Source organism: Hipposideros armiger, unplaced genomic scaffold, assembly GCF_001890085.2.
Source record: "Hipposideros armiger isolate ML-2016 unplaced genomic scaffold, ASM189008v1 scaffold_96, whole genome shotgun sequence".
Taxonomy (NCBI): Eukaryota; Metazoa; Chordata; class Mammalia; order Chiroptera; family Hipposideridae; genus Hipposideros; species Hipposideros armiger.
In genome coordinates, this window is record NW_017731446.1 from 2,092,946 (window position 1) to 2,118,886 (window position 25,941).

The following is a 25,941-nucleotide window of genomic DNA, read 5'->3' on the forward strand; positions in this document are numbered from 1 at the left end:
AAAAAAAAAAGAAAAAGAAAAAATATCTTCACTATATTTATTTTCCTGGATACATTTCCATTATGGCAAATGATACTGGTTTTCCATGTATGAGGGGGAACAAAGCTTGCTTTTGAACTACATTTGGTTTAAGCTGGAAAAGCCAAAGCAAATGTTAGGAAAGATATAAAGTCAGGATGGGTTGGGAGGCACGTAGATACCAGGGAATCTATGAAGGGAGCATATGAGTGCCTGGGGTTTGAGAGACATGGACCTGGCTTCATCATTCCTCTTCAGAGGTGGAAAACTGGGGGATCAGAGAGGGCAAGGGGTCTGCTCAAGGTAACACAGTAAGACCTGACAGAGCACCACTTGATACCAAGTCATGTTCCTCTCCTGCCTCTGAAGCGGAGTAGGGAGGGGGTGCAGCAGGCTGACCCAGGGAGGTCAAGGTGGGGACTAGGGAAAGCAGGGCATAAGAGGCCACCCACACTCTGGCCCCACCCTTCTCCAGCATCTCACTCTGCCCAGCCTAGACTCACCTCCACCATTTTTGTAGCAGAGGTATGGAAAACGCCAGACGTTGCCCAAGCCGACGAAGCCACCAGCCACGGAGAGCAGAAAGTCGATCTTGCTGGACCACTTCTCTCTCTGCGGGGGCTTTCCCTCAGCCTCATCCTCAGGCCGTGTGCCTGGGCTCTTCCCTGGCGATGGCTTCAGGATGTCCTTGTGGAAGTCTTTCAGACACTGCAGCTTCTCCTTGGTGGCCATCTCCTCCTTGTTGTCTATGGGGGACAAAGCAGAACCCAGAGCACGGTTGGTCAGGGACAGCCTGTGTGTTTTCAACACCTCTCCCTTCTCACCTACTGGCCAGGTGACAGGGAGCCTTGCCCAGGCCTGTGGCAGGGGGCATACCATCCCCTCATCTGACCACATCCTGAGTGATTCAGACCCCCTTGAGGCAATTGGGGACCTAATGATTCAGAAATTGACAGGTTCCATTCCTCGGGCAAATGCTGAACAGAAGCACCAGGGTGCCATGTTTGTCGTCCTCAAATGTCATACTTCACCCTGCACCTGCAGGCAGATACGTATGAAGCCAGCCCAACCCTGGCATCATCTCTACAAAATATGACTCACCCTAGGCAGTTCTAAGGCACCTTCCAAATAATAACTGCCTGAATTCTCTAGAAATGAACAGATAACTTTTTCCAAATTTCGGATTTGCGTAGAAAAATGACAGCCCCCATTTCACTCATGCTTCAGCACAGTGCCTGGTGCATGGGAGGTGCCTGTTCCTGTTTAAAGAATGGATAAACATAAAACAAAAGAGGAACAGGGTTTCAGGATGGAACGAAAACAATATTTGAAATGGGGTGTCCATCAAAGTATGGAAAATGGATGTTTGTGAATTATAGTCACAATTCATTAACCAATCCCACTTCTGCAGCATAAAAAATAAGGGATTTGCACTAGTGCGGATTATGGGAGAAAGCCAGTTAATCTCCATTTGTCCCCTCCTCTCCATCCGTTCTCTGGCTGGCTCTGACCCGTGTCATCCAGGCTCCCTTGTCCTCTGACTCCCTGTTGGGCTTGGCAATGGGAGGTCCCAAAGGAGGTCAAATTCCTAAACCCCCAGAAGCTGTTCATGGTCACTCTCAGCCTACCCCAGCTTGGCCCCCGCTCTAGAGGACATCTGCCACCAGCAAGGCCGGAGCCCCTTCTTTCTGTACTTCCTCAGGCCCCTGAGTCTTCACGCTCCCTGGTGGCTCGGCCTTGAGGATAAGAGCATCATGAGCTCCAGCCAGACGGAGAGGGAGCCTTTGAGGGTTCACCTCCATGGGATAGAGGGTCATGAGAAGACAGATGAGCTGGGGAACCACCGCTAGTGGGCCTACCCGCCCCTCTCTGAGCCTGTTTCTTCATCTGCAGAACGAAAAGGACGATGGCTAAGATGACTGACTCAGAGCCAAGTAGCCTGGGGCACAACCTGTCTTCATGATCCAAATTGGTGGCCAACACTGAAATATCCGATTTCAGAGATTTCTAGGTTCCGTTGAAAAACTGGAAGGTTGGTGTGCCATGTTTGGCTCACACTCTTTTCGGTGGCCAGCAGATGGACCAGATGTGGCCCTGTCACATGGGAACACCCAGTCCAGCTTGCCGTCCAGTTCACAGACCATCTCTAGCTTGGCACCCTGAAAATGTCTTATTCATGTCCTTGCTTCCTTGTTAATGGTCTCCTCCTTGACCGGAGTAGCACCTCCATGGGGACAAGGACCTATCTTGTCCACTGCTATGTGCCCAGAGCATGGTGCACAATAGGTTGTGAGACAAGAATTGTTGGGTAGATGGTTCCGAGAGTGGGATCTGCAAACAGCCCACCAGTGCTAAGGGCAAACCTCGGCCCGGCCACTTCCCAACCATAGGACTCAGTGTGTCCCTCGGCCTGCACTGCCTGGCCCAGAAGACGATTCAAGGCAGAGTAAGGTGAGGGCTGCCTGAGGACCTGGGGTGTGGAGGGGACGTGTTGGCCTGGCCCCAGCAGCCAGGCCCACAGGGGCTGTGCTCTGAAGAGCAGAGGCACAAAGGCAACAGAATCCCTGTTTCCCCCACGCCTCCTTCCTCTCCCTGGCTCGGGGTGGGGGACCCCGATTGTTTCCCTATCTGGTGGTAAGCAGACCAAGAAAAGGCTTCCTGGAGCCACCGGGCGGCTCACTGAGCCCTTCCTCTGTCTCCCTGAGTGCAGACTGGTGGCGGCATCCGCATGGCCTTTCTTTGCCCTGCTCCCTCGGGGCGACGCGGGGGTTCAGCCGGGCGTATGGCTACTGTAAAAATAGCCTGAGCAGCCAGCATTGTTCCAGCGTTAATTTGTGCAACCCCCGATGGTTATCTGAGCAGCCCATTGTGGGCCGGCTGGATGGGAGCATAATTGGAGGATGTGGGACTCAACTCCCTCCTAGTGAAGATGTTTTTCAGGGAATGACCCCTGAGCCTCCTCACGGACAAGGGTTGGTTCCGCCCTCTCGACCTCTCCTTGGATCTCAGAGCTAGAAGGCACTTACTTCTCAGAGCTGGAAGGTCAGCCAGACAGGGCGAGGTGGCCAGCTTTTGCTCACATAGGCAGCTGGGACTGGCCAAAGCTCTTCCCCACCAGGAGCTGGGGTCTGCTTCCCTGTGGCTACCATAAGAGTCCTGGCTCTGCCCTCTGGGCCCCCAGACCCACTTGCCACACTGGCACTCAGAGAACCCTCTAGAAACACGGGGGAAGAGGGATAGCAACAAATTCCAAGACACCCCCCCTCCCCAACCCCTCTGCTCCAGGCTCTGGTTTCCTATAAGGTGAGGCCTCTAGCCCTCTCCCTACACTCAGGACCCCATCTTCTAGATCACCATGGCCAAGCCAGGACCGGGGTAGGGCCTGAATGGGGCAGAGCCAGGTCCTGCCATGTGCCTGGTGTGGTGGGGGTCTCCCTGATTCTCATTCCTGGGGTGCATCCAGCGATGCGTCCCTCCATCACCATCACCTGTCCCACCTGTGCTACTGCAATCACAAGCCTATCTGCCCTTCGAGAACACAGAGCCAGCAGCCATGCCTCTGGCTTCCTCAGTCCAAGCCATCCTCTATGGTGTCACCCAATGCTCACCCACACCTGGATGAGGCCACACCCAGGTTGTGCAAGCACCCCAATCTCCCTCTCAGGGGGCTCATTCCAAGCCCCTCTGGGGTGTCTGACCAGCCCTGCGCCTATAGAAGCCCACGCAGCAAGAGGGTGGATTCTGCCTCCCTTACATTCCTGGCATCCACCCACGTCTCTCTATCACCATGGCAACCACTGTGCTCCAGGCCCCGACAGCCCTCGCACCGGCATCAGAGGCAGCCTCCTCACAGGCCTGCCTGCTGCTACTCTGCCCACCCACGTCCCCAATCTATTCTCAACATGGCAGCTAAAGGCAATTTATAAAGCATACTCAGCTCATAATGCCCTCCCACCTAACTTTCCATCACTCCTAGAAGAAAACGCCAGCTCCTCCCCACAGCCTACTAAGGTCTCCAATACAGGCTCCTTCTAGGGACACTGGCCCCACAGAACTGCTTTAGCTCGTCCCCTCCTCAGGTTCAGGCTCCCTGCGTGGCTGCTCTAGGCCCTCTGGTAGCAGCCTGGCCCCTGCAGGAATCAAAGCGTGAGCACTCGCCTAGGGGCTGGCAGCTACTTCTTGGCTGGGGAACCTCGGGCAAGTTACTCAACCTCTCTGATCCTCAGTGTCCTCATCTGTAAAATGGGAATAATCATGCCCACCTCATAGGGATGCTGTGAGGATTGAATGAGAGGTGCACGGAAAGTGCTTAGAACAGTATTTGGCACGTGGCAAATACTCCTTAAATAGTAGCTGCTAGTATTACTGTTATTGCTGCTATAATTATTATCGGGTCCAATCTGACCTTGGGGTATATAAGGCTTAGTCCTACTCAGGGTGAAATCAGCAAGGCCCAGAGAAGCCAAGTGACACTCCCAAGGTCATGAAGCTGGTAGGGACAGTGATCATGACGTTGCCCGAATTCTTGGCTCTGCTTCTGCGGTCCCTCTGCCAGCCCAGCCAGATCTCAGACGACACTTGATGAGGCCTACGAATTCTCACCCGTCGCCCTCAACAGCCCGCCCCGTGGTGGTTCAGTCAGCACTGAGTAACGAGCTCCCTCCACAGGCGTCGCAGCAGCCCCACTGCCTTGCTGCTGGCCTCTGCCGAGAGCTGTTTTCCTTGGCGCTGGGCCCGGGGCTATTTTGTAGCGACGGTGATACATAATTCCCCATTTTAAGAGCTTCCTCTTTGGTTATTACAGCTACAGGTGATTAGAATCGGCTCTGAAACAGAGGCTGCAGGACGAAAGCTCCCTCCTTGCCCAGCTGAAACTCCCCTTGTCTCTGTTCCAGGGGCTGAGGCCAGGGCTGGCTGTGCCTGAAGGCTGACGTGCAGATCACTTGGTCAGCTTTGGCACGTACGCAGGCAGATTCAACCTGGTGCCAGCGACACCGTGGACTTAGAAGATGTTCCTTTGTGCCCCCCAAATGAAAACTACCAGTACTTACTCTGTGCTGAGCTGTCTGTAAAGAGTTTCTATTCACTCCTCCAAGACCTTTACTGCAGAGGGACTTCCAGTTTTACAGTCAGGGAAGTTGAGGCTCACGCAGGGAAGACTGGAGCCAGAATTCCCGCCTTGGTCCACCCATGGCCTCAGGCAATGGAGCAAACTTAGAGAGGAGGAGGCCTCTGCACTGTTTGCAGATGGGGACACAGAGTCCAGAGGGGAAAGGACTGCAGAGGTACAGACAGCAGTGCAGGGTTGGGGACTGGGCATCCTGCCTGCCTCCTGTGCCCTCCCACCCCCTCTGGCCCCAGGTGCCCATAGCCCAGCCATCTGAGCCTTGAATTGGGTTGTAGATGCTGTTGCGGCTGCCTTCCCTGGCATCTGCCACCTCAGTCCAAGGCTTTGGGGAAACCAGGCCCTTGGCTCTTTTTCCAGGACAAGCTGCCCAGGTGCTAGGGGGGTTCTCTACCTCAGCCTCCCCTGCAGAACCTGATCCTTCTCGAGTAAACAATCAGCTTCCCACATAGTAATCTAGTAGAGAACAAGGACTTAAATCTTTCATTGTCACTGACTTAACCACTCAGGAGCTTCTACCATGTTTTTTAATAAGGGGCAGGTGCTTTTTCTGTTTTCTCTTTGGGCACTGACTGCGTGCACATTTATTTAGCACTGTGCTAAGGCTTTACGGGCATTTTCTTAGCCCCTCCATGGTGGTGTTACCATCTCTGTTTGGCTCATGAGACACAACAAGGTGAAGTCGCTTGCCCAGGGTCACACAGCAAGTAAAAAGCCACTGCAGCTTCAGATGGCTCCCAGGTCTGTTTTGGTCTCTAAATTCCACGTTCTCAACCACATGGCTGTTTGGGATCACTTACTTTAGCAAGGTCACAAAGTGAAATCAGGTCTGGCGCCTTTAAGCCAACTTCAAGCCACTGGACTGGGCTGACAAATTAGGGAAGTAGGAGAGGGCAAACGGGAAGTGAGGAGCCATGTGACAGAGATGGGGCAGGGCTTGGGGAACCTAACCGTCAGTACCCAGGGCCACAGGACGAGCTGTGGGGGCTGATGAAACTACATGCACGAGGGCAGGACAGACGGTGCTAAGGACCGGAGGCTTCCTCTAGCAAACAGGGAGGGTCTCCCAGGTGTCTCTGCTAGATTTGAAGGGGCTCCTGTGGGCAGCGTCTCCACAGATTCCAGGCAAGGGACAGACTGAGTGAGAAAGTGGTCTGGGGTCCATTCGTAATGTTTGCCACCCGGCATGCTCCTTCCATTAAGACCCTGGCCTAGGAAGCTATTAACAATTAAGCACTACAAAAAGCCAGTTGCGTTAAGAGCACTATTTCACCCTCTCCCTAGGGTAGCTGTTGTTTGAAAAGAAAGTAGAAATTAATCAAAGAGAGGTTTTTGGGTTTTTTTTTCTTTTTCTTAAAAAGTACACTTTTAAAAGATTTAATCATTTGATTGCGTCATGTGGTCTGTATCCTTCAATCTTGTTTATCTATTCCTAACTCAGGCTAACTCACATGTGACAAGCTCAAAGGCCTCAAAGCTCAAAGGCCTCCAGGGGCCTGGCAGGCAAAGGACAGGAGTACGGTAGGGAGGCCACAGAGAGGAGTAGGGACTGTGGCAAAAGGAAGCCCAGGTTCCAGCCACTGGCAGCTCTCAGCTCCAGCTACTGGGACTGGGACCCACAGGGCCAGATCCTCCAATTTCTCAAGACAGGCTGAAATCTGAGATGTATGTACATACACATTTTCCAATTTCTAAAACACCAATTTCTAAAGCTCTCAGCTCCAGCTACTGGGACTGGGACCCACAGGGCCAGATCCTCCAATTTCTCAAGACAGGCTGAAATCTGAGATGTATGTACATACACATTTTCCAATTTCTAAAACACTATATGGGCCAAATACAAACACAGTTTGCCCCCTTTGGTCATATCACTGCCCCAGTTCACCCAAGGTGGCCACAGCCAAGGGCAGGACGGGCTCGCCTGGATATGCTGACCAGCCTAGTCTCGCAGGCCCAATGGCTCACCCAGTGAGGTCATCCAGGAAACCTGGCATTGTTTTGCCCAGAACAAAGCCGAAACAATGAGCAACAATATTCTGGTCCTAGTGAAAGTGAATTCTGTTTGGGGAATTGTTTTCAGCAAGACATCTCTGGGGACAGGGCTTGTTATCTACCTGGGATTCAATGCCTGTAGGCAAGGTCCTCCGCTTCCCTGATCAAACTGCAACCCACTATGCCACAAAAGCTCAGGTCTACCCTCAGAGACACCCTGCTTCTGCTGAGATCACCTGCCTGGCTCAGATTCAGCCATCAACCCTCAGATGTGTTTACTTCTCCCCAAGTCTCACGGAGCCTCCCCTTTCACAGACCAGGAAACTGAGGCTCACAGAGGAGGAGGATCTGGCCCAGGTCACACAGCTACGAGGTGGTGTACTAGGATTTGCACCCAGATCCTGACTCTACACCACCTGAGGGGACCCACCAGAGCAGGTCATACTTCTTGGTCTGCAGTTTGCAAAGGAAAAAGTGGGTGAAAGCAGACAGGTTTTGCAAAGAGCTGGCCTCTGGAACAATGCCAGTGGAGGGGCGGGGGACAGGATATGGGCCCAATGTACAGCTACTTTGTCCTCGTCCCCTCACAAAAACATTTGCAGGTAAAAGGTCTGGAGACTGGGTCCAAATATTTTTCTTATCTCCTTGGAGGTGGCAGGCTCTGACCCAAAGCCCAGGCAGGCAGCAGAGACGAAATAAAAAGGAGCACATGAAAACTACGGTGGGGGAGGGGGAGGAAGGCAGAAGGCAGCTCCCCTGTGGCAGGCTGGGCCTGGGTAAGGGTGGAGGGGTGGGGTCCAGATGGTCAGGCGCTCCCCACCCAGGTGAAGGCGAGCTGGGCACATGCCATGTCCAAAACAGAGGGGCCCAGGCACTAGCGGAGCAGGCCGTGCAGTCAGGGGAAAGGGCAGTGGACAAGAAGTCAGAAAGCTGGGTCTAGTTTGATTCCGCTGGGTCACGCAGGCCAAGTAGTTCCCCTTTGCATCTTGGATGTCCAGGGACAAAACAGAGCAAGGGTAGCTTTGGCAAGCAGTGGCTGCCGGATAAACATTTACTGACAACCTACCCTACTAAGGTGCCAGGCATGGCTCCAGGAACTGGGGACACAGACGTGAGCCCTGAGGAGCTGACATTCCAGAAGGAGAGACGGATACTAAACACACACATGAATTAATAGTTATGACTGGGGCTAGCACGCAAAAGACAACCAAACAAAATGAGGTGTAATTGACAAGGGTGCAGGGAGTCAGAGAGGCCCCTCTGAGGACATGATTTTTCATAATGGCAGATACTCACTGAGGGCTGACTCTGGGCAGGCCTCACGCTAAGACCTTTCAGGCACCAACTCATTTATTCCTCTCAGCAGCCTGAATAGAGGAGTGAGGCCCAGAGAAGTGAAGCCACTGGCCCAAAAGTCACACAGCTGGGATTTGTTTGAACCCAGATGGATCAGCTCCAGGGCCTGCTCCAGGGTCCGGGCTTTTAACCACACTAAAGCTGAGATCTGCCAGGCAAACATCTGAGAAAAAGGTGTTCTCAGAGCAGGGAACAGCATGTACAAAGAGAGCCATACTGGACATGGTAAAGGAACAGAGAAGGCCAGTATGGGACACAGAGCAAGGCAGGACAGGGCACAGGGTGACCTGGAGAGGAGACGGGGCCTGGAGGCCAGGGTTAGAACCTGGATTTATCCTGAGGGTGGTGGGAGCCCAAGAGCTTTGTGCTGCCCCATTGAAGGCTCAGCCCATTCGGCTAAAAGCCCCCGCTTATACCCGACCACCTGGCCAACCCCTCCCACTCGGGGAGGGGATTTGAGGGCCCATGGTGGGCTTTTCCCTGTAAGTAGTTGCTATTGGGGTTTTTCTAGTAGGGGCCTGTAGAGCCTGAGTCCTTACCCCCGACATGCAGGAGCAGCCCAGCCTCCTCCTCATGAGCCGAAGGCAGATGCACAGAGGGACCAGCCAAGGATGGGTGGCCAGAACTCCTTCCCCTCGGCCAAGGGCCACAACACTGGTGACACAGAGAAGAACATGTTCTTGTGCATCAAGTCTAGACCCCTCACCTCTCCATGGGTGAGGCCCATGGGTTTTGAAAGAACAGGGTCGGCCTTTGATGCTATTCTATCTCAGACGAGTCACTTCCCCACACTGAGCAGGCCCCTTACCTGGAGCTGGTCAGGAGGAAAAGCCCCAACTGTCCCACGTTGGCTGAGCACCTGCTGCACGGCTGGCCCAGGCCCACTTCAGGGGACATGGGGTCACCTTCATGCCCAAGGTACTAATGTCCAAAGATGGGGAGAGGGGATTGTTTTATCATAGTAACACAGAAATTATCCCACAAGTTCAGAAGGAAGACAGGAGCATGCATCTGGGTCAGGGGGGAAGGCGAGAGGCTTCAAGGAACAGGTCTCATGATAACCCTCAGGCTGGGCCCCAGAAAAAGGAGGGGGTCCAGGAACAGTAGAACCTCTCGATCCTGTCTAAAGGGGCTTGGACCCCAAATGCCACTTAGCAGATTTCCAACATGCGCCGCCATAAACAAAGCTTAGCTAAAGGAGAGGATTAGGGAGTCGGAAGAGGGCCGCCATGATGTCTACTGGGTACTCAGGGGCCTGTTTTTAGGCACAGGGCGGTGAGTCAGCAGGCAACGGCCTCTAGGCACTGACTCACCAGCCACAAGCCTGTCACTCTTCCCCACCCCTCAGCCTGGTTTTGCCGGAAGTGGGGGTGGGTGGGGTGGGGTCAACCATGATCCTGAGGCAGGCTCTGCAGAAGCCAGGATTATTTCTGGAGGCCACAAGAAAAAAAAAAGAGACATGAGAAAAAAGAAAAGCTCGGTTTCCATTTCCTCACACTTCCCCTTTTAAGCTGTAAGAACCCTAAACCACTCTCCTCTCACTGGCTATTCAAAGCCAACAGAGAGCAGCCACTCCTTCACGCTATAGAAACTGGAAGGAGGCAGGCCCTGGGTGACAAGGCCCGATAATGACATGCCTGTGGCCCAATGCCTGCTCAGAGCCCAACCACTCCCAATTCTGTCACCAGAGCTCTGCTGGCAAGTCACAGCTCCATGGAAACCAGCCAGGGCACTCTGCTGTAGGGCCTTGAGAAAGTCACCTTTCTCAGCCTCAGTGTTCCCCTCTGTAAGGTGGGCATAAAAATCCCATCTACAGTGTGTGCAAACTCCTAGCTCAATAAATGTTTGTAAACAAGCTTCCCGTTCTCATGGTTCCTCTTTTAAACATGTTTCTCCTCAGCAAGGAAGAACCTTTGTCTTCCTTCTTAGCTCCACCCTTACCTCGCCTCACTTAGAAATTTAGCTCAAGGAGAGATTGGTGCCTGCAGAATGAAACAGGCTGGAATTTAGCAAGACAGATGTGGTGATCGACTAGCAATGTCTGCCACCAGAGCCCACGTTTCAGAGCAAAGTGGCTTGTTGTGTGGACTCTTATCTGGAAGCAAGTTTCAGGTGTCCTCCACCATCTGGAGCCCACCCAAGATTCCCAGGGAATACTAAACCATACCTCAGCGCATGCTTTTCCCTTAGCCTGGCAATACCCCAGGACAAAGGAACTCACAGGCAATATCCCAGAACAAAGGCCCCAGTGCCATGTCTGGGCTCCGTGGTCCACACCACACTCCCCAGACCCTATTGTAATTGTCTGCTTGCTCCTCTGTTGCTGAGGGCCTGCTTCCTGACAGGGCCTGGCACTGTGACTATTTGTCAGATGGAACATTTAGGGCTCAGGACTCTGACGATACTCAATAGGAGTAAATATCTCCTACCGTGTAGCTGTGAGGGCTCCTCAGTTAGGAGGACAGTGCAATGGCAGCCGTGTAGGACACAGACAGGGCTGTGGGCAGAGGAAGTATGGGCCCTACATGACTTCTGCTAGAGAGAGGGGATGTGTTCCCAGCACCTGAGCATAGTTCCCCGCAAATGGCCATAACTCTACAAAGATCGGCCTTTTTCTTTTGACAGATGAAACCCTAAGCTTTAGGAAATCAATATTAATTAAACAACATGTTCCGTGACTATCCTCCAAAAATGACTGAAGTGAATTCTCCCCGGTCCCTAAAGGTTTGCAAAGTGCTAGGGGATGCTGCTGGATCCTGCACAAAAACCAAAAGCTCAGAATGGGTCCTTAGAGGTCTCGGCACATGCAAATGCAAGCCCACTTTGCAGATGAGGAAACCGTGGCCAGCACCCACAGCAGAACAACCTGAGACACCAGCCTCTTTCAACAGATGGATCATCAGAGCAGCAGGAACTCGTTTCACAGAAGGGAAACTGAGGCCGGAAGGAGGTGGTGAAGGGCGGGGATACTCCTGACACCCCCAAAACAGTGGAATACAGTGGGTGCCAGAGGCTGAAAGTAAAGCTCTTATTCCAAACCTGGGTGGACCCAATTCCTATCTAATTCCATCCAGTTGATGGACGCAGGCGCAGCAGCCATGGTGACTATCAAGACTACAAGATGGTGTCTAATAGAAGCTACTGCTCGACTAGAAGAACAACTCAGCATTAAAATGCACACCAGGGGTCAGGGGTGGCCTCGAGGGAGGAGAGGCATTTCTCAACTGTGGTCTTCCTATGTGTGCAGACCATCCCCCAAGGCGACCCCCAGACAGCCTCTATCTCCCTCAGCCTCTCATTGCAATTCCGCTTACGCTTCGATAGTGTCTGCCAAGAGCACGGTGTTGGGGATATGGCACTGCCTGCTTATGGCCTGTCACTCATGCAGCATCACCAAACAAGGCCACGCCAAACACTGGAAACTCCGTGGAAGTGTGTGCCCTCAACTCCGCCAAGCTTGTTTCTCGTAATCCCCACTCCCTGCCAGGTCGCCCTCAGCTCCAGAACTAACGATGGCTCCCAGCTGCTTGGAGAATCTCTAAACATTCCCACCTGGAAGCCAAGGCTCATTACACTTGTCTGCCTCTGTCCTCAGTCTCTGCCACTTTATTTCTCTTCTTTTCGTGTATGAGTCCCAGGGCCTCCTCGTTCTCTCCAGCCTTACCCCATTCAACCCGATGCTTTGTTTGTGGGTTCTTTTATGTTTAAGTGGATCCCACCCTCCTTGAAGACCTGGCCCAAGTGTTGCCTCCTCCAGGAAGCCCTCCCTCCCCACCCCTCTGATCTCAATCCACTGGAGCCCAACTGGCTCCTTCTCCATCATCCTACTATTCACCAGACACTGGGCTCATGCTCAGAATTGTGCAACTCTGGACAAAGTTCAAAGTTCTCCTTGGAAAGCCCTAGTTTCTTCATCTCTAAAATGGGCCCCATAATCTGTAAAACTGTCACTTGCTGAAGTTTCTGCTCTTGGGAAGATCTGGTAGATGACCAAGTTCCTCACATGTACCTAACATCAGCGTCTCTTGGGACTCGGGCTGAAATGCAGGCGCCTGAGCCCACTCCAGACCTACGGATTCTGAACCTTCAAGGCTGTTAAGCCTGCCTCCCAAGTGAATCTTAGAATCAGATGGGGCTGGGAACAGTTGTGCCTACTGGTAAAACGTAAAACAAAACCAACCAATGAAAAAGACTATTGGGAAGGCCGGTTAGCTGTTGGTTAGCGCACAGGCTCATAACACCAAGGTTGCCAGTTCAATCCCCACATGGACCACTGAGCTGCGCCCTCCACAACTAGATTGAAACAACTACTTGAATTGGAGCTGATAGGTCCTGGAAAAACACACTGTTCCTCAATTAAAAAAAAAAAAAAGACTATTACTGGCTGACAATAATGCACATGAGCAGGCATGTGTGCGCGCACGTGTGTACACGTGAACAGTCTCCCCGGCCAGGCTTTGAACATCTGTGGACTGGGCCCGGCTGGGTTTCACTTCCGCCAGCCGTAGTAAGTCCAGGGCCTGCCCCAACAGCCATTTGCGCAGACTGGATAGTTTGTCATTGGTCCTCCTACTCCCTATTGCTGATGTTCCTTATAGTTTCCCTGGAGGTGGGCACTTTTGTCCCCAGTTTACAGGTAAGGGAACTGAGGCTCAGAGGAGACAGGACCTGGCCCAAGGTTACACAGTGAGTGATGGACCCAGAATTTGAACCCAGGTCAAGGCCAACACTCCTTTTATCTGCTTGATCAGGTAAAAAGGAGTTTGAGAAATACAGGTGAGGGCTAACAGGTAGACTACCTGGGGCTCTGGGCAGGGAGCTGAGTGGAGTATGTGGGATTGGAGGGGGTGGCAAGCATCAGGCACACGGAGGAGGCCTGGACCTGGCTCTAAAGCCTGGCGAGGTGCAAGTCCAGCCGAGCAGACCTCAGGCAGAGTCTCCAAAGACAGGAATGAGGCACAGGGGCTTATCGCCTGGGACTTGGGGACCTCCCTGGCTGTCACCCCAGAAAGGGGGTCACTTTTTTCCTAAAGTAGAGGCAGCACGTAGGGCCTTCCCCAAAAGGATAAAACACCTGTCGCTAAAATGCCAGTTCCCCAAGCACAAGGAACAGCATGAAAGGCCCCAGGAGGCCCTGGTGAGGCCCCAGCTCTGCCAGTGACCACTAATTGATCAAGACAAGGCCTGCCCCTCTCTGAGCTATGCTTTAGACAAGCTGACCAAGACACCCCAACAACCTGGAGGTGCACAGGTACACACATACCCACCTTTGTGCAAAGACAATCTCTCCAGAAGAAAATGCACACCATAAATAAATAAACCTCTCTGTGCTCAGTTTCCTCAAATATAGAATGGGGTTAGGAATAGTACCTACCTCTGAGGGTTGTTGAGATTAAATGAACTTATATGTGTAGACCGCTTAGAATAGCACCTGGACAAAGTGCCAGCTATCAGGATAATGGCCAAATTCACACACTCTCCCTGAGACCAGTGACAGCCTGCACTCACAGCCAAGGCCCTGCTGGGCAATGCCAGGCCTGCTGGGCACCTCACAGATCCTCTCACATAGCCAGGACCAGGGTTCAAACGCAGGTCAGCCATCTCTGAGACGAGGGCCGTAGCCCTAACACACCCCTGCCTCCTCCCAACTGACCCTTCCATTCTCCCCCCATTCTAGCTTCCTCTCCTCTTCCACAGCGGGTGGGACTAGGGGACCCTGGGGTTCCCGCCAGTATATTCCTGACGGCGGGATGATGTGGCTGCCATGGGCTGGTGGCTTCCTGGAGATCTGAGCATGAATGTGGAAACCTCCTGTCATTCCCCCTACATAGCCTTGGGGTGCCGTTAGAAGAGCATCTCAGGCAGCTGCCTGTGGAAGGGCAGAAGGCGGGAGGGGGGCAAGCAGCCAGACCAGGGCCTGCAGCCCCCATACAAGGTGCTGGTACCATTCTGGCCCTCGGGGCTGTGGTGCCTGCCAAGCTGGGGTGGTGGAAGTTTCAGGGGTTGGGGCCTGGGTTTGAAAGCAGACAAAGGCTTTACTGTGAACACAGCTGGGAAAAGGGACTGCACCACGGCCTCAACAACCCGTGAGGGCAATTGCAGATCAGCTACTAGGAGCAGAAGGGCCAAGGGACCGTCCTCCTTCATTCCTGCTGGTCACAGTTAGACTCTGGGAAGCTGTGAAGAAAACCTTTGGGAGAGGAAGGTAGCCTCACTGGCTACAGCTGCAGAAATCAGATACTGTGACCTCTCAACCACTCCTGGCATCCTCAAAACCCCTGAGGTCCCTGGGCACCTGAGACCCTTCATCAGGCCATCGCTGAATGACAGAACAGCCCAGGACCCCATGCCCAGAGTTCACGGATAAGGACACTGAGGCCAGAAAGGGGCTTGCCAGGAAGTTCTAGAGCTAGGCTGCTAGGGATCAAATCCTGGCTGTGCTGTGTGACTCTGAGCAGCCTACAGTTTCCTCAGCTGAAAAATGCAGCTAATTGTAGCGTCAACCTCTCTCCCAGGGTAGAGGGGTGATCACATGAACTGATGCAGGTATACTGCACAGCACAGTGACAGGCATACAGACAGGTGCATATTAAGATGCCATGCATGAGCATGAACAACAAATCTCAGAGACGTGCCTACTAGACAGGCTAGATAGCAACAGTTTTGGTGGTTGGCTCTCAGAGCCTTCCAGAGCCTTTCATGGCTATCCAGCGCCAGGCTTGTGCCAACCTAGGTGAGCCTTCACCAGCCCCAAGTGTAATGAGAAAGTGAAGGGTGCAGAGTCCAAGCCTGTGGCGAGGGGCTGCCAGGGCACATTTCTTAAACCCAATTAGCACTGCCTGCTAACAATGCAGCCTTCTTACTTTTGGGGGGTATTAAAAATGCCATTTCTTTCACAACATCATAGTAAGAGCAGATGGTATCTTTTTTAAAATGGCCGTTAAGTGGCAAAATGAAAAGTTAGCAGCCCGAGGGTTGGCCACTCCACGCCTCAACCCCAACTTGTTTTTGGTACACGTATACTAGTTCATGAAATTCAACACCATCATCTGGTGTAATATGCCTGTTTTACAGGTGGGGGAAACGGAGGCCTAAGTACAAAAGCTTCAGTCTCCAATGTTTCAACTCTGGGCTCTGCACACCAGCTCCCTTTCCCACCTGCTCCTACTGTTTGGATGCTTATGACTAGCTCAACTCCTTATTTGGGGAGCTCTTTCCCAAGCCCATGGAATCCAGAGCCCCAAATCCCATGGCGGTCCTTGATCCCAAAGGAATGTCCTGCCTGCTTACCTGGTGACCTACCTTTGGTCAGCTCAGGGACTGAGAGGCTCCCCGCTCCAACAAGGATTTGGGTAGACATAGGGTCCCACTGGTGGTCTGGGGTGGGCAACTTGAGCAAGCAGTTTCCAGCAAGGGGAAGCCATGGTCTGCTCCAAGCTGGGCGCCTCTGAGGAAGACCTTGTTCCCACGAGGCCCCCAGCGGGACACTCAGGTCATAACTCGGAAGTACCTAAGGCCTCCCACATTTGTGCCCTGCTCCCTCTTCCACCAGGGCAGACTCCCTGAAGACCGTTTCCTAGGTAACTGCAGTTAGCGACCTCACAAGTTTGAATCACAGAAGGCAGTCCAGGGTGGTTCTCTAAGGGGACAGAGGCTCCTTGAGCAGCTGGAAACACAGGTGGACAAGCAAACGTGACTTCACCCAGGCAATGGCAAACAGGGCACATCAAGAGGCCTGCGAGGGCACAGAAGATGCCCAGGGCCTCGGCTCTGGGCCTCTGAATATCTGCTCATGAGGTCACAATGCCCCTTCAAACACAGCACAGGTGCCTGGAGACTGCGTTCTCCAGAAAAATGCCACTGATTAGGAATGTCCCTTAGCAGAACTAAAGCCAGAGAGGATTCCTTATCATAGAATTTACTTTCTCTATACACCATTCCCTGGGAGACCCTGGGCTTTCACAGCATGGTGCATTTTTACAGGTCACTCCAGGCCCTGAAATGGACATCCCTGTTCTTCTCCATCTTCAAATGCCACCTCCTCCAGGAAGCCTTCCCTGACCATTCCCGGCCCATCTCCCAACGAAATGAGTTGCTCATTCCTCAGCCACAATCCTCAAATCTTCCTCTGTGGTCACAAATGGATTGCAGGGTGCTCTGGGGCAGGGGGCGGGCCTCTGCCCAAGAGGCAATAAATGAGGAGGATCCTGGTCTACCCTTGTCATAGCAACACTTTGTTCTAATTTCAACTGTTCTTACATTCTGGAAATAATAATAATTGCAGCTAACATTATGTGCCCGGCATTGTGCTGGGAACTGGGTATAATTCTAGCTAGTACTAATTTTTTTAAATTATGGTAAATATTTTTATTTCTGCAAATTACTGGACATGGCTGCTTACTTTTCTCCTATAATTAGCCCAAAGGTAATGAGAACTTCATAGCATTTTCGGAGCCTGATAGGGCAAAAGAGCACACTTGAAATGCTTTTAATGTATGGAAAACCCTCCAACTACACAGCTAGTTCCAGAGAAGAATGGCAGCTCTCTGAGCTGAGCGCCCATGGGTGCCTGGCTCAGTGTCTAGCACTTGGGTGCAGTAGTTTACTTTGTCCTTACCAACCACCCCGTGAGAGGAGGAATCTTACCCTCCTCCATATGAATTTCAGAGAGGTTGAGCAACTTGACCAAGGTTGCACAGCCAGGAAGAGGCAGAGCTCCAGAGTCCTGTGTTCTCAGCCACTGGGCTCTGGGACATCTCCTGGCTGTGACCTTTAACACCAGGAAATCCTCCTTTTCACCTGACACAGAAGGACACTGAGGCTGGCAGGAGGGAAGGGCGTCATTTTGCAAATTAACCAGCTAGATTAGAATCCAGGTCTCCTGAGCGGGGGCCCAGATCTCAGGTATCTTCTTCGTATCTTCACGGACTAGGCCGCAGCCAGCCTTAACCATAGAATAGCAGCCACCAAAAAAACATCCACCAAGCTGGGGCATTGTGCTAATAAGCACTTTACAAAGATCTTCCCATTTAATTATGTATACTGCAGGGATGACTAAATACTGACCCCTCAGGCCAGAAGAGTTTTTAACCATTTCAAGTCAGCCTGCCCAAAGCACTTAAGTAGCTAAAAATCCAGGGGTGTGGCTAATCTCAATGAATTGATGAAGGGAAGGGGTGGAATCTAGGGGTGCCAGCTCCAAGCCCATGCCATTTTTGGAAATGTAACTGCCCCCTTCTGCCTAACTCCCTCTCAGCCCTGTGAGCATTCCCCACCCCTGCTTCCTCTGAGTATTCTCTCACCCTGACCCTCCTGCCAAGTGTCCCATCTACTGCAGCCCTGGACTTAATCAGCTTATTCATCCTGTGGATAGCTGGGACGATCTGAAAAAGTCTCTTGTGGGCAAGGATACCTGAGTTTTAGGCCACAACTATAAATAGGTGAGAAATCCGTCCTTTTTAATTGACTCATCTATTTATTTGGTCAATCAGTTCCTACTGACCCCCAGACGGCCGAGTTCTACATAATTCCAGCCCAGTACTGTCACTGGAGAGGAGGGACCTTAGTGGCCTCTCCAGCTTTATTGTCTGAATTCTCCAACAGGCACCCCCTCATCCCCCACCCCTTGAGACTCTGTTCCTCAAATACACTTTGCCTAGTTCCACTTTTGCCTATGCTGTGTCACCACAAAAGATTTTAGTTGGAACCTAACTACCATTTGTCAGCTGTAGAAAATAGTGACCTCAGGAATGTCGCTTCCCCTTGGGGCCTCGGTTGCATCATCTGTAAAATGGGGCATCTCGCATTACACAAGGCAAGGTACAAGGAAGTGTCTCAATACTCGACTGGATTTGCTTTCAGGAGAAACAGTATGGCCCTCAATGAGAAAGATCAGCCACCTTTCTTTTCATGCAGTTAATAAAGACTGACTACACCCAGGGCTAAATAAACAGCTTCTCCTTCCGGTGTTTTGTGTCAAACAAGCAGCCAGTTCGCTGACACTGCCATCCCCTCCCAAGGCACTTCATACACTCCCAAAACCACGTGAGTCAGCAAAACTAGGTTAGACATCTCATTAGAGTGGGTTTCCTCGTGGGACCTCTGGCTGCGCCTGCAGTTCTCCTACAAGTGTGTTTGGGTGAGGGCTGGGCTTGTCTTGTTTTTATTCCTGAGCAGAATCCAGTTGTCAAAACAACTCAAGAGTCACTACCTTTAAGGGGCACCTGGAAGCATTAAATAAGGACTTCTGGCTCCAGGGCTGCGTCCCCAAGTGAATCAAGACCCACGACTCAGCAGGGAATTTGGGGTCACCAGGCTAGACCACCTATCCATCTCTTTTCCCTTCCCCCAAACACCCCGCCAAGCCACGCCCATTATAGCACTGGGAGCACCCACTCCACGCTTTCACTCTGCCTTGCCTTTTCATGGGAGGTTCCCGCTACCAGTAATAACCTTCCAGTCTTGTGCCCACCTGGCATTCACCTATTCAAGGCCTCTAGGAAAGGTTTTTGAACTTTGGGTGCCCAAAGCATCTTCAAGAGACCCCACTGATGAACACCTGATTTTTCTCCCCGCTGGCTTCGGAGTTCCCAGGCTGGACACAGGGAGGCTCATCTGGGTCCCTAGGAACCTGCTGGGACCTGAGCCACAGGAAAAGTCCATAACTCTCTGATGACAGAATGAACAGACTTTCAATTCTCAGTTTTTGGACGCTTAGAGGTTTTTCCCCAAACTTCCCCTGACATCAAATAATTCTCGCCTGGGCCTTTCCCCCACTCAGCAGGGCTGGAAAAGGGTCTGAAATGTGAATTTCTCAAATGGACTGGAAAGACCAAAGAAATAACAAAAGGTCTGCAACCTGTGATCTGTTGTATCTATATGAGATGATTAACTAAACCTATGTGGTAATCATTTCACAATATATGTAAATCAAACCATCATGCTGTACACCTTAAACTTACACAGTGATGTATATCAATTATTTCTCAATAAAACTGGGAAAAACTCATACCAAATTTTAATGTAATTTATTAATATATGTTCACATATTAGTCTCACCCAATAGATTCTAAAAAATTGACACTATACCTTATATTTGTATCATCAGCACCTGTCATCACATTTATAAATATGAAATAAAATTAATTTATGTTTTTAAAAAGGAAGTTGGGGACAAACTTCTCCCCAGAAGCACCCGGCAGACACAGTCCTCAGCCATGACACTTTCAGGTTTGACCCCACAGGGATCAGCTGGCCCAGAGATAGTCACAGATGTAGGAATCAGTGCCTGGAAACAGCCCACTTCCTACCCTCCTGGCCCCGGGACCTTTCAGAGCTGTGGCGTTTCTAGTTTTGTCTTTTAGAATGAGAGTCTTCACTGTATGTCTGGACTATTTAATGTGACTAAATCATCCCTTAAAGCACTTTATTATGGCCATTATTAATAAGGCACATTAATAAAAAATATTTGCATCAAGCTTCTAGTATACCAAACTGCTTTCTCCTATAGGTGCCCCATTTTACAAACGGGGCAACTGAGGCCCAGCAGGAGATGGGACGAAGGAGGTCACACAGCCAGGAAGCAGCAGAGCAGGGACTCTTCTCTAGGCAGCACCGGGACAGGAAGGGTAGTTCTGAGAAGAGCAGAGGCTTGACATCTCAAGGTGCTGTGTGACCTTGGGCAGGTCCCTGTACCTCTCTGAGCCTCGGGAGGCTCGTTATAAGGAAGGATGGATGGGAAGGTGGAGGCAGACAGGGTCATGACAAGGAAGGCTGGCTCCCATTCCCAGAAGACTTCCCTACTCTACCCTGAGGTGAGGCCCAGCCTACTGGTTGCACACAGAGTTTTGGTGGGTCCCTGTCCCACTTTGCAACTGAACAATGGTTTGTATAATCATTTGTGTCTCTCCCCTCCTGCCCTGTTCCTCATTCTAACCCCACCATCTAGCACTGTGCCTGGTATACAGTGGGAGCTCAATAAATACTGAGTGAACGAATAAATGATGCTGAATAAATGACATTCAGGTGTGAGATCACCACGGGCTAGGAGAAGGTCTGGAAGAAATAAACCAGGAAGGGCAGCAGAGGTCCCTTGGGCAGCACTTCAGGGAAGGAGAGAGCGAGTGGGGAGCCCCAAAAAGCCCACCAGTCCTGTTGCCAGTTGTATGTGGCCGAAGTGTGAAGTGGCAGCACCGGCACCTCTCTAAGCGGGGCTTCTTCACCCACAAAGCAGAGAGCATCGTAACCCTCTCACAGGGCTGTCTCAGCTCAGATGAGTTCAATTCTGGGGCATGGCAGGTGCTCAGTAAGCATCTCTACATCAGAACCAACTTCGTAAATCAACGAGGCTGACCCCTCTGGTGCCTGGATAAGGAGACAGAGGCCCAAGGTGGCAGTGTCTTACAGTCTCACAGTAAGAAGGGCCAGGGCCGAGGTGACAGCCACCACGACTAGATTCATCAGGACAATCTGAAACCTCAAGAAGCAGTTCGTCATAGTTTCCGTGGGAATTACCTCCCTGGGCTGTCAGATAAATGAGGCTGTGGAGGTAAGCCTGTCAGATTTAGCAAATACTGCAGGGGACATACTTAGACTAAAAACATGACTCATTGTTTATCTGAAATTTGAATTTAACTGGGAGCCCTGCATTTTATCTGGCAACCTTATCCAGAAAGAATGTTTTGCTGTGTTATCCACCCCCAAAGCCAGCACAAAATATGAGACCCAGGAAACAAGAGGAATCAAATATTCTGGCTGCCTGGTCTGCAAACCTTCACCTGAGTACAAATCAAGTAAGTCGGGACTGAAGGGTCACAAACTCTCCCATAGGCACGTTCTTTTCTTTCTTCCCACAAGCCTCTTGTCCGGTGGTTGCACAGACCTACCACCATCCTCTCGGCCCTTCCATTTCCACAGTTTTTCCAAAGCAGGTGTCCAATGCCAAGGACGTCATGTCACGTAGACGACCTCATGCCACCTTCTCCTATCCTGTCCCTTTCACAGACATTGCTAATGGATCATGGTATCCTTCCCACTGATCAGGACCCAGCCTGAAGATTTCTCATCAGAACCCAGTCTCTCTCTCTGGGCCCCAGTAATTTAATGGATAAGAGAAAGCTCTCGTGTGGGGGAGATTGTGAAGGGCAGGCAGGACATCCTGAAAAGACCAGGAGGATAGCAAGACACGCAGAGGCTCAGGGCACCACTCAACTCTGAAAATATGAATAAGAACCACATGCCCCTCACTGTGGCAACGCGACAGCCCTGGTGGGAGCCCACGGAGCAAGAGCTCAGGGATGAGGAAAGGAAAGGATGGGAGAACTTGGGGGTGAGAAAGAGCACCCCCCAAATGTGCAAGGGAGACGGGAGCCAAGTCAGGGCTGGGAAAGAGGGGCAAAGGAGCAGGCAAGCAGACGATCTAAATCTACCTGTGGGTGTTCCTAGGGCCGAAGGCGGGGGGGTGAGAAGTGACAGTGGAAGCTGAGGTGTCCACATATATAGCCCCACAGCAGGTGTGCCACTGAGCTGCCTGCCAGGCTGGGGTGGGAGCCGGCCTACGCACACATAGACCCTGGGGGGCATGTGCACTGTTGTTTGTTTTACAGAGAACACCCAGCTCAGGGGGGAGACCCCTCACACCAGGGCACCCAGCTCCTGAACGGCAAAGCTGAGATTCACGTCCAAAGCTCGGCATTGCTGCTCAAATGGCTACCTGGGAAAACGATTCCAGGCCCTTGTTTTATGTGAGGACACTGAGGGCTTAGAAAAGGGAAGTCACTTGTCCAAGGTCCCCCAGCACGTTGGCGGGGAAGAGGATAGATAAAGCAGGTGCTGTGGGAGGCTCTGGGGGCTCTTCCTGACTGGGTCTGAATACCGACTATGGACAAAAATGGGGTTCTGTGGAAAGTTACCTCCCAGAGCGATCTGATCATAAATTCACGCCCTAGGCCTGTAATTTCTTTAGTAAAAGGTTTTTAAGCCAGCCCTGTCCTTTGTTCTTGTGCATCTAGGTCAACACACCTTTGAAATGCCAGAAGTGATCCTTTTTTCCAGACCCCTTAAAGGTGTAACCACCCTCAAGGGAGCACATAACCTTGTCAATTATCCTGTACCTTGCTTTCTCTAACTTTCAATGTAATCTATCTTATGTTCCCTATTTAATTCCAAATGTATAGGAGAAACTGCAGAACTGCTATTCTCTGGCCAGCCATGTGGCGCATTGGTTAAGTGTTGGCTTGGGAGTGCAAGCTCTGAGCAGCAGGGCCCCGGTTCGGATCCCACATGGGCCAGTGATGCTGCGCCCTCTACAGCTAAGATGGTGAACAACAGCTCAACCTGGAGCTGGGCTGCTGTGAGTCACCGGCAATGGCATAGGCTGCAGCAGGGCTGCAGTGGGCTGTTGTGAGCTACCATGAGTAGCTGGCAGCCAGCGTGAGCGGCTGGCTGCTGGCATGAGCTGCCGTGAGCTGCCGTCCACTGGCTGGTGACCGATTGCCTCACCTGGGAAGAGTGCAATGATAATACCAATATGGGCCAATGAAGCGACATCCTCCACAACTAGACTGAAGAACAAAAAGAACAGCAACTTGTCTGTTCCCCTTCCCTGATTCCCCAATAAAAAAATCTTGAAAAAAACACAAAAAAACCCTGCTATTCTCAGGAGCATTTGAGATTTGCTTCCTGGTATTGTCATCAGTTTGGCTCAAATAAAATCTTAAAGAATTCTTTACAGGTTTGGATATTCTTATATTGACATGACCAAAGGTACCCTCCCTCAAAGTTGCCCCAGGGAGCCAGCACCCCAAGCCCCGAGGCTGTCCGCAGTTCCAGGGATCCAGGAGGCTCCTGCTTTGGGGAGCCTGGGTTTCTGCTGGCTGAGAACAGACTAACAGATGAGAATACCTTCCAAACACATCTCTCAGGTTTTATCTCGGTGGGCAGCTCTATTTGAAAGGCCTTGTCAATTTCTTAGAAAAACTCCTGTGATCTTGTGATTTATAATAAGAATTATATATTTGGTCTTCATCCCCATTTCTAGCACAGAGTTTTTAAAACACTCGGCATTTCCTGTGATACGACCATAAAGGTGTATTTTGTTATGTCAAGGAGGTGACTTTTACAACACAACCTAAGATGGAGGCTGGTTGCCAGGAGAACCAACTCTGTGTTTGGAGGGTTGGAACTCTGAATCCCACTCGTGGGCCTCCAGGGAGGAGATGAACTGGAGGTCGAATCAATCACCAATGGCCAGTGATTTAATCAGCCATGCCTATGCAATGAAGCTTCCCAAAAGGATGGGTTGGGAGAGCTTCTGGGTTGGTGATTCTGGAAGAGTGGTGCACTTGGAGAGCTAGAAGCTCTGTGCTCCTTCCCAATACCTTGTCCTATGCATCTCTTCCATTTGGCTGTTCCTGAGTTATAGCCTTTTATAATAAACCAGTGACCTAGTAAGTAAAATGTTTCTGAGCTCTGTGAGCCACTCTAGCAAATTAATCGAACCCAAGGAGGCGGTCTTGGGAACCTCCAGTTTATAGCCAGTTGGTGCAAAGCACAGGTGGACAACCTGGTTTTGCAGTTTGCATCTGAAGGGGAAAGCAATCTTGTAGGACTGAGCCCTTAATCTGTGGAATCTGACACTATGGCTAGGTAGAAAGTGTCCGAGTTGAGTTGAATGGCAGGACACCCAGCTAGTGGAGGTGAATTGCTTGGTGGTGTGGAAAGACCACACACATTGGAATTATAATGTCTTTCCTTAAAGAAATCCCTCACTGACTCCTTGCTAAGAGCCAAGACAGGAAGATACACCTAAGAAATCTTCTCTCCACCTGAGACCAAGCTTTCCTGCCACAGATGAGGCCAGAAAGGGAGTTCCAGCTTGCCCTGGTCGTCTGGAGGCCCCACCGCCCAGCAGCTGCTGTGTGGAAGACGACAAGCCAAAGATGTGGAGTAAAACCCAGGCTCCCTGTCCTGACCCATGGCTGATAGTTGACAACTGCCCTCTTGAGCCTCAAATTTCTCACCTGTCTTATGGGGACAGTAATAACTACACTATAAGATAATGTTAAGTATTAAAGATGAAAAACCGGGGCCGGCCGAGTGGCTCAGTTGGTTAAGAGCTCGCGCAAGAGTTTGAGCTCTGAGCAACAGTGGTTCAATTCTCAGCCCGAGCCGAGCAGCCGCTGATTGAGCTGCCAACAGGTAGCAGGATGGCTCAGCTTAAAAAAAAAAAAAAGATGAAAAACCTTTTTCAGAACTACAAACGGCTGCACATTGCTATTATTGTCCATATATTCAGACTACCCTGAGAGATGTCAAAAATAATAATGGTAGCAATTGGAATAGCAATTATAATAACTACCATTTATTGAGTAATTGCTATGTGCCAATCACTGTACTAAGAACTTTCAGTTTTTCTTCCCTGATCCTCACAACAACCAGAGAAAGGAGATTCTACATCACTCTATATCGTGTCTACTTTGACAGGGAACCCGGGAGCCCAGAAAGGTCAAGTGACTTGCTGTGGGCCACACAGTAATGTAGAGGCCAAATGTCATTTACAGCCAGGCTCATTTCACACCTGAGCTGAGATCTTAACCATATCTCTCCTCTCTCTAAAGGGTGTATTTATCAACCTTTGAGTCTGGCCTACTATTCACAGCATTTCTTGTTTACTGAGTTTTTATTTTCTTCCCCCATGGTGAAGGCTGGCAGATGGGACATATTTCAATGGGATGGATTGTTTTAAATCCTTTGCTCTCTAAAGCCCTGAAGGCAGGGACTCCCCAGGGAGGTGCCACCACTTCCTCTTGACGCCTGAGGGCTGTCAATTAGGACAATCTCTGGAGGGTCAAAAATTTGGCAACACTGTGTCCAGCATCTTAAAAATGCACAGCCCCTTTAGGCTAGCAATTCCAATTTGCTGACCAGACCCATTGTAAGATGTCATTGCATTTGGTTTTACAAGATGAGAATGTGCTGGACATTGGCTGCAGAACATTGTGAATATACTTAACACTGCTAAATGTAGACTTAAAAATCGTTAGGGTGGCAAATTTTATGTTATGTGTATTTTACCGCAATTAAAAATAGAAAGGAGGGCCAGCTGAGTGGCTCAGTTGGTTAAGAGTTGGCTTAAGAGCGAGAGCTCTGAGCAACAGGGCCGCCAGTTCGATTCCCACATGGGCCAGTGACGTTGTGCCGGAGCTGAGCTGTCACTGAGCTGCCAACCAGTGCATGATGGCTCAGCTGGTGTAACAACAAGATTGCCTGTTTGATGGTGGGCTATGCCCACCCGCAACTAAGACTGAACTCGGCACCTTGAGCTGGGCTGCCGCCCGGATGTCTCAGTGGATAGAGCGTGTGCTCTTAACAGCAAGGCTGCTGGTTCGACTCCCGCATGGGATGGTGGCTACGCCCACCCGCAACTAAGATTGAACACAGCACCTTGAGCT

The 25,941-nt window shown here is 51.1% G+C and overlaps 1 protein-coding gene across 4 annotated transcripts in view; it reads right to left on the reverse strand.

Moving 5' to 3' along the window:
* Nucleotides 1–25,941, reverse strand: part of SLC6A6 (solute carrier family 6 member 6) — an 88,755-nt gene that overhangs the window by 46,847 nt on the left and 15,967 nt on the right. For 2 of the 4 annotated variants that reach the window (XM_019645981.1, XM_019645982.1), the window contains exon 3: nt 522–764. In XM_019645981.1, coding sequence (XP_019501526.1) covers nt 522–750 — 229 coding nt within the window. In that variant the 5' untranslated portion in view covers nt 751–764. Of the gene's footprint in view, nt 1–521; nt 765–9,030; nt 9,135–9,299; nt 9,413–25,941 lie in introns of those variants that run through there. The other 2 variants (XM_019645984.1, XM_019645983.1) reach the window with 2 other exon arrangements.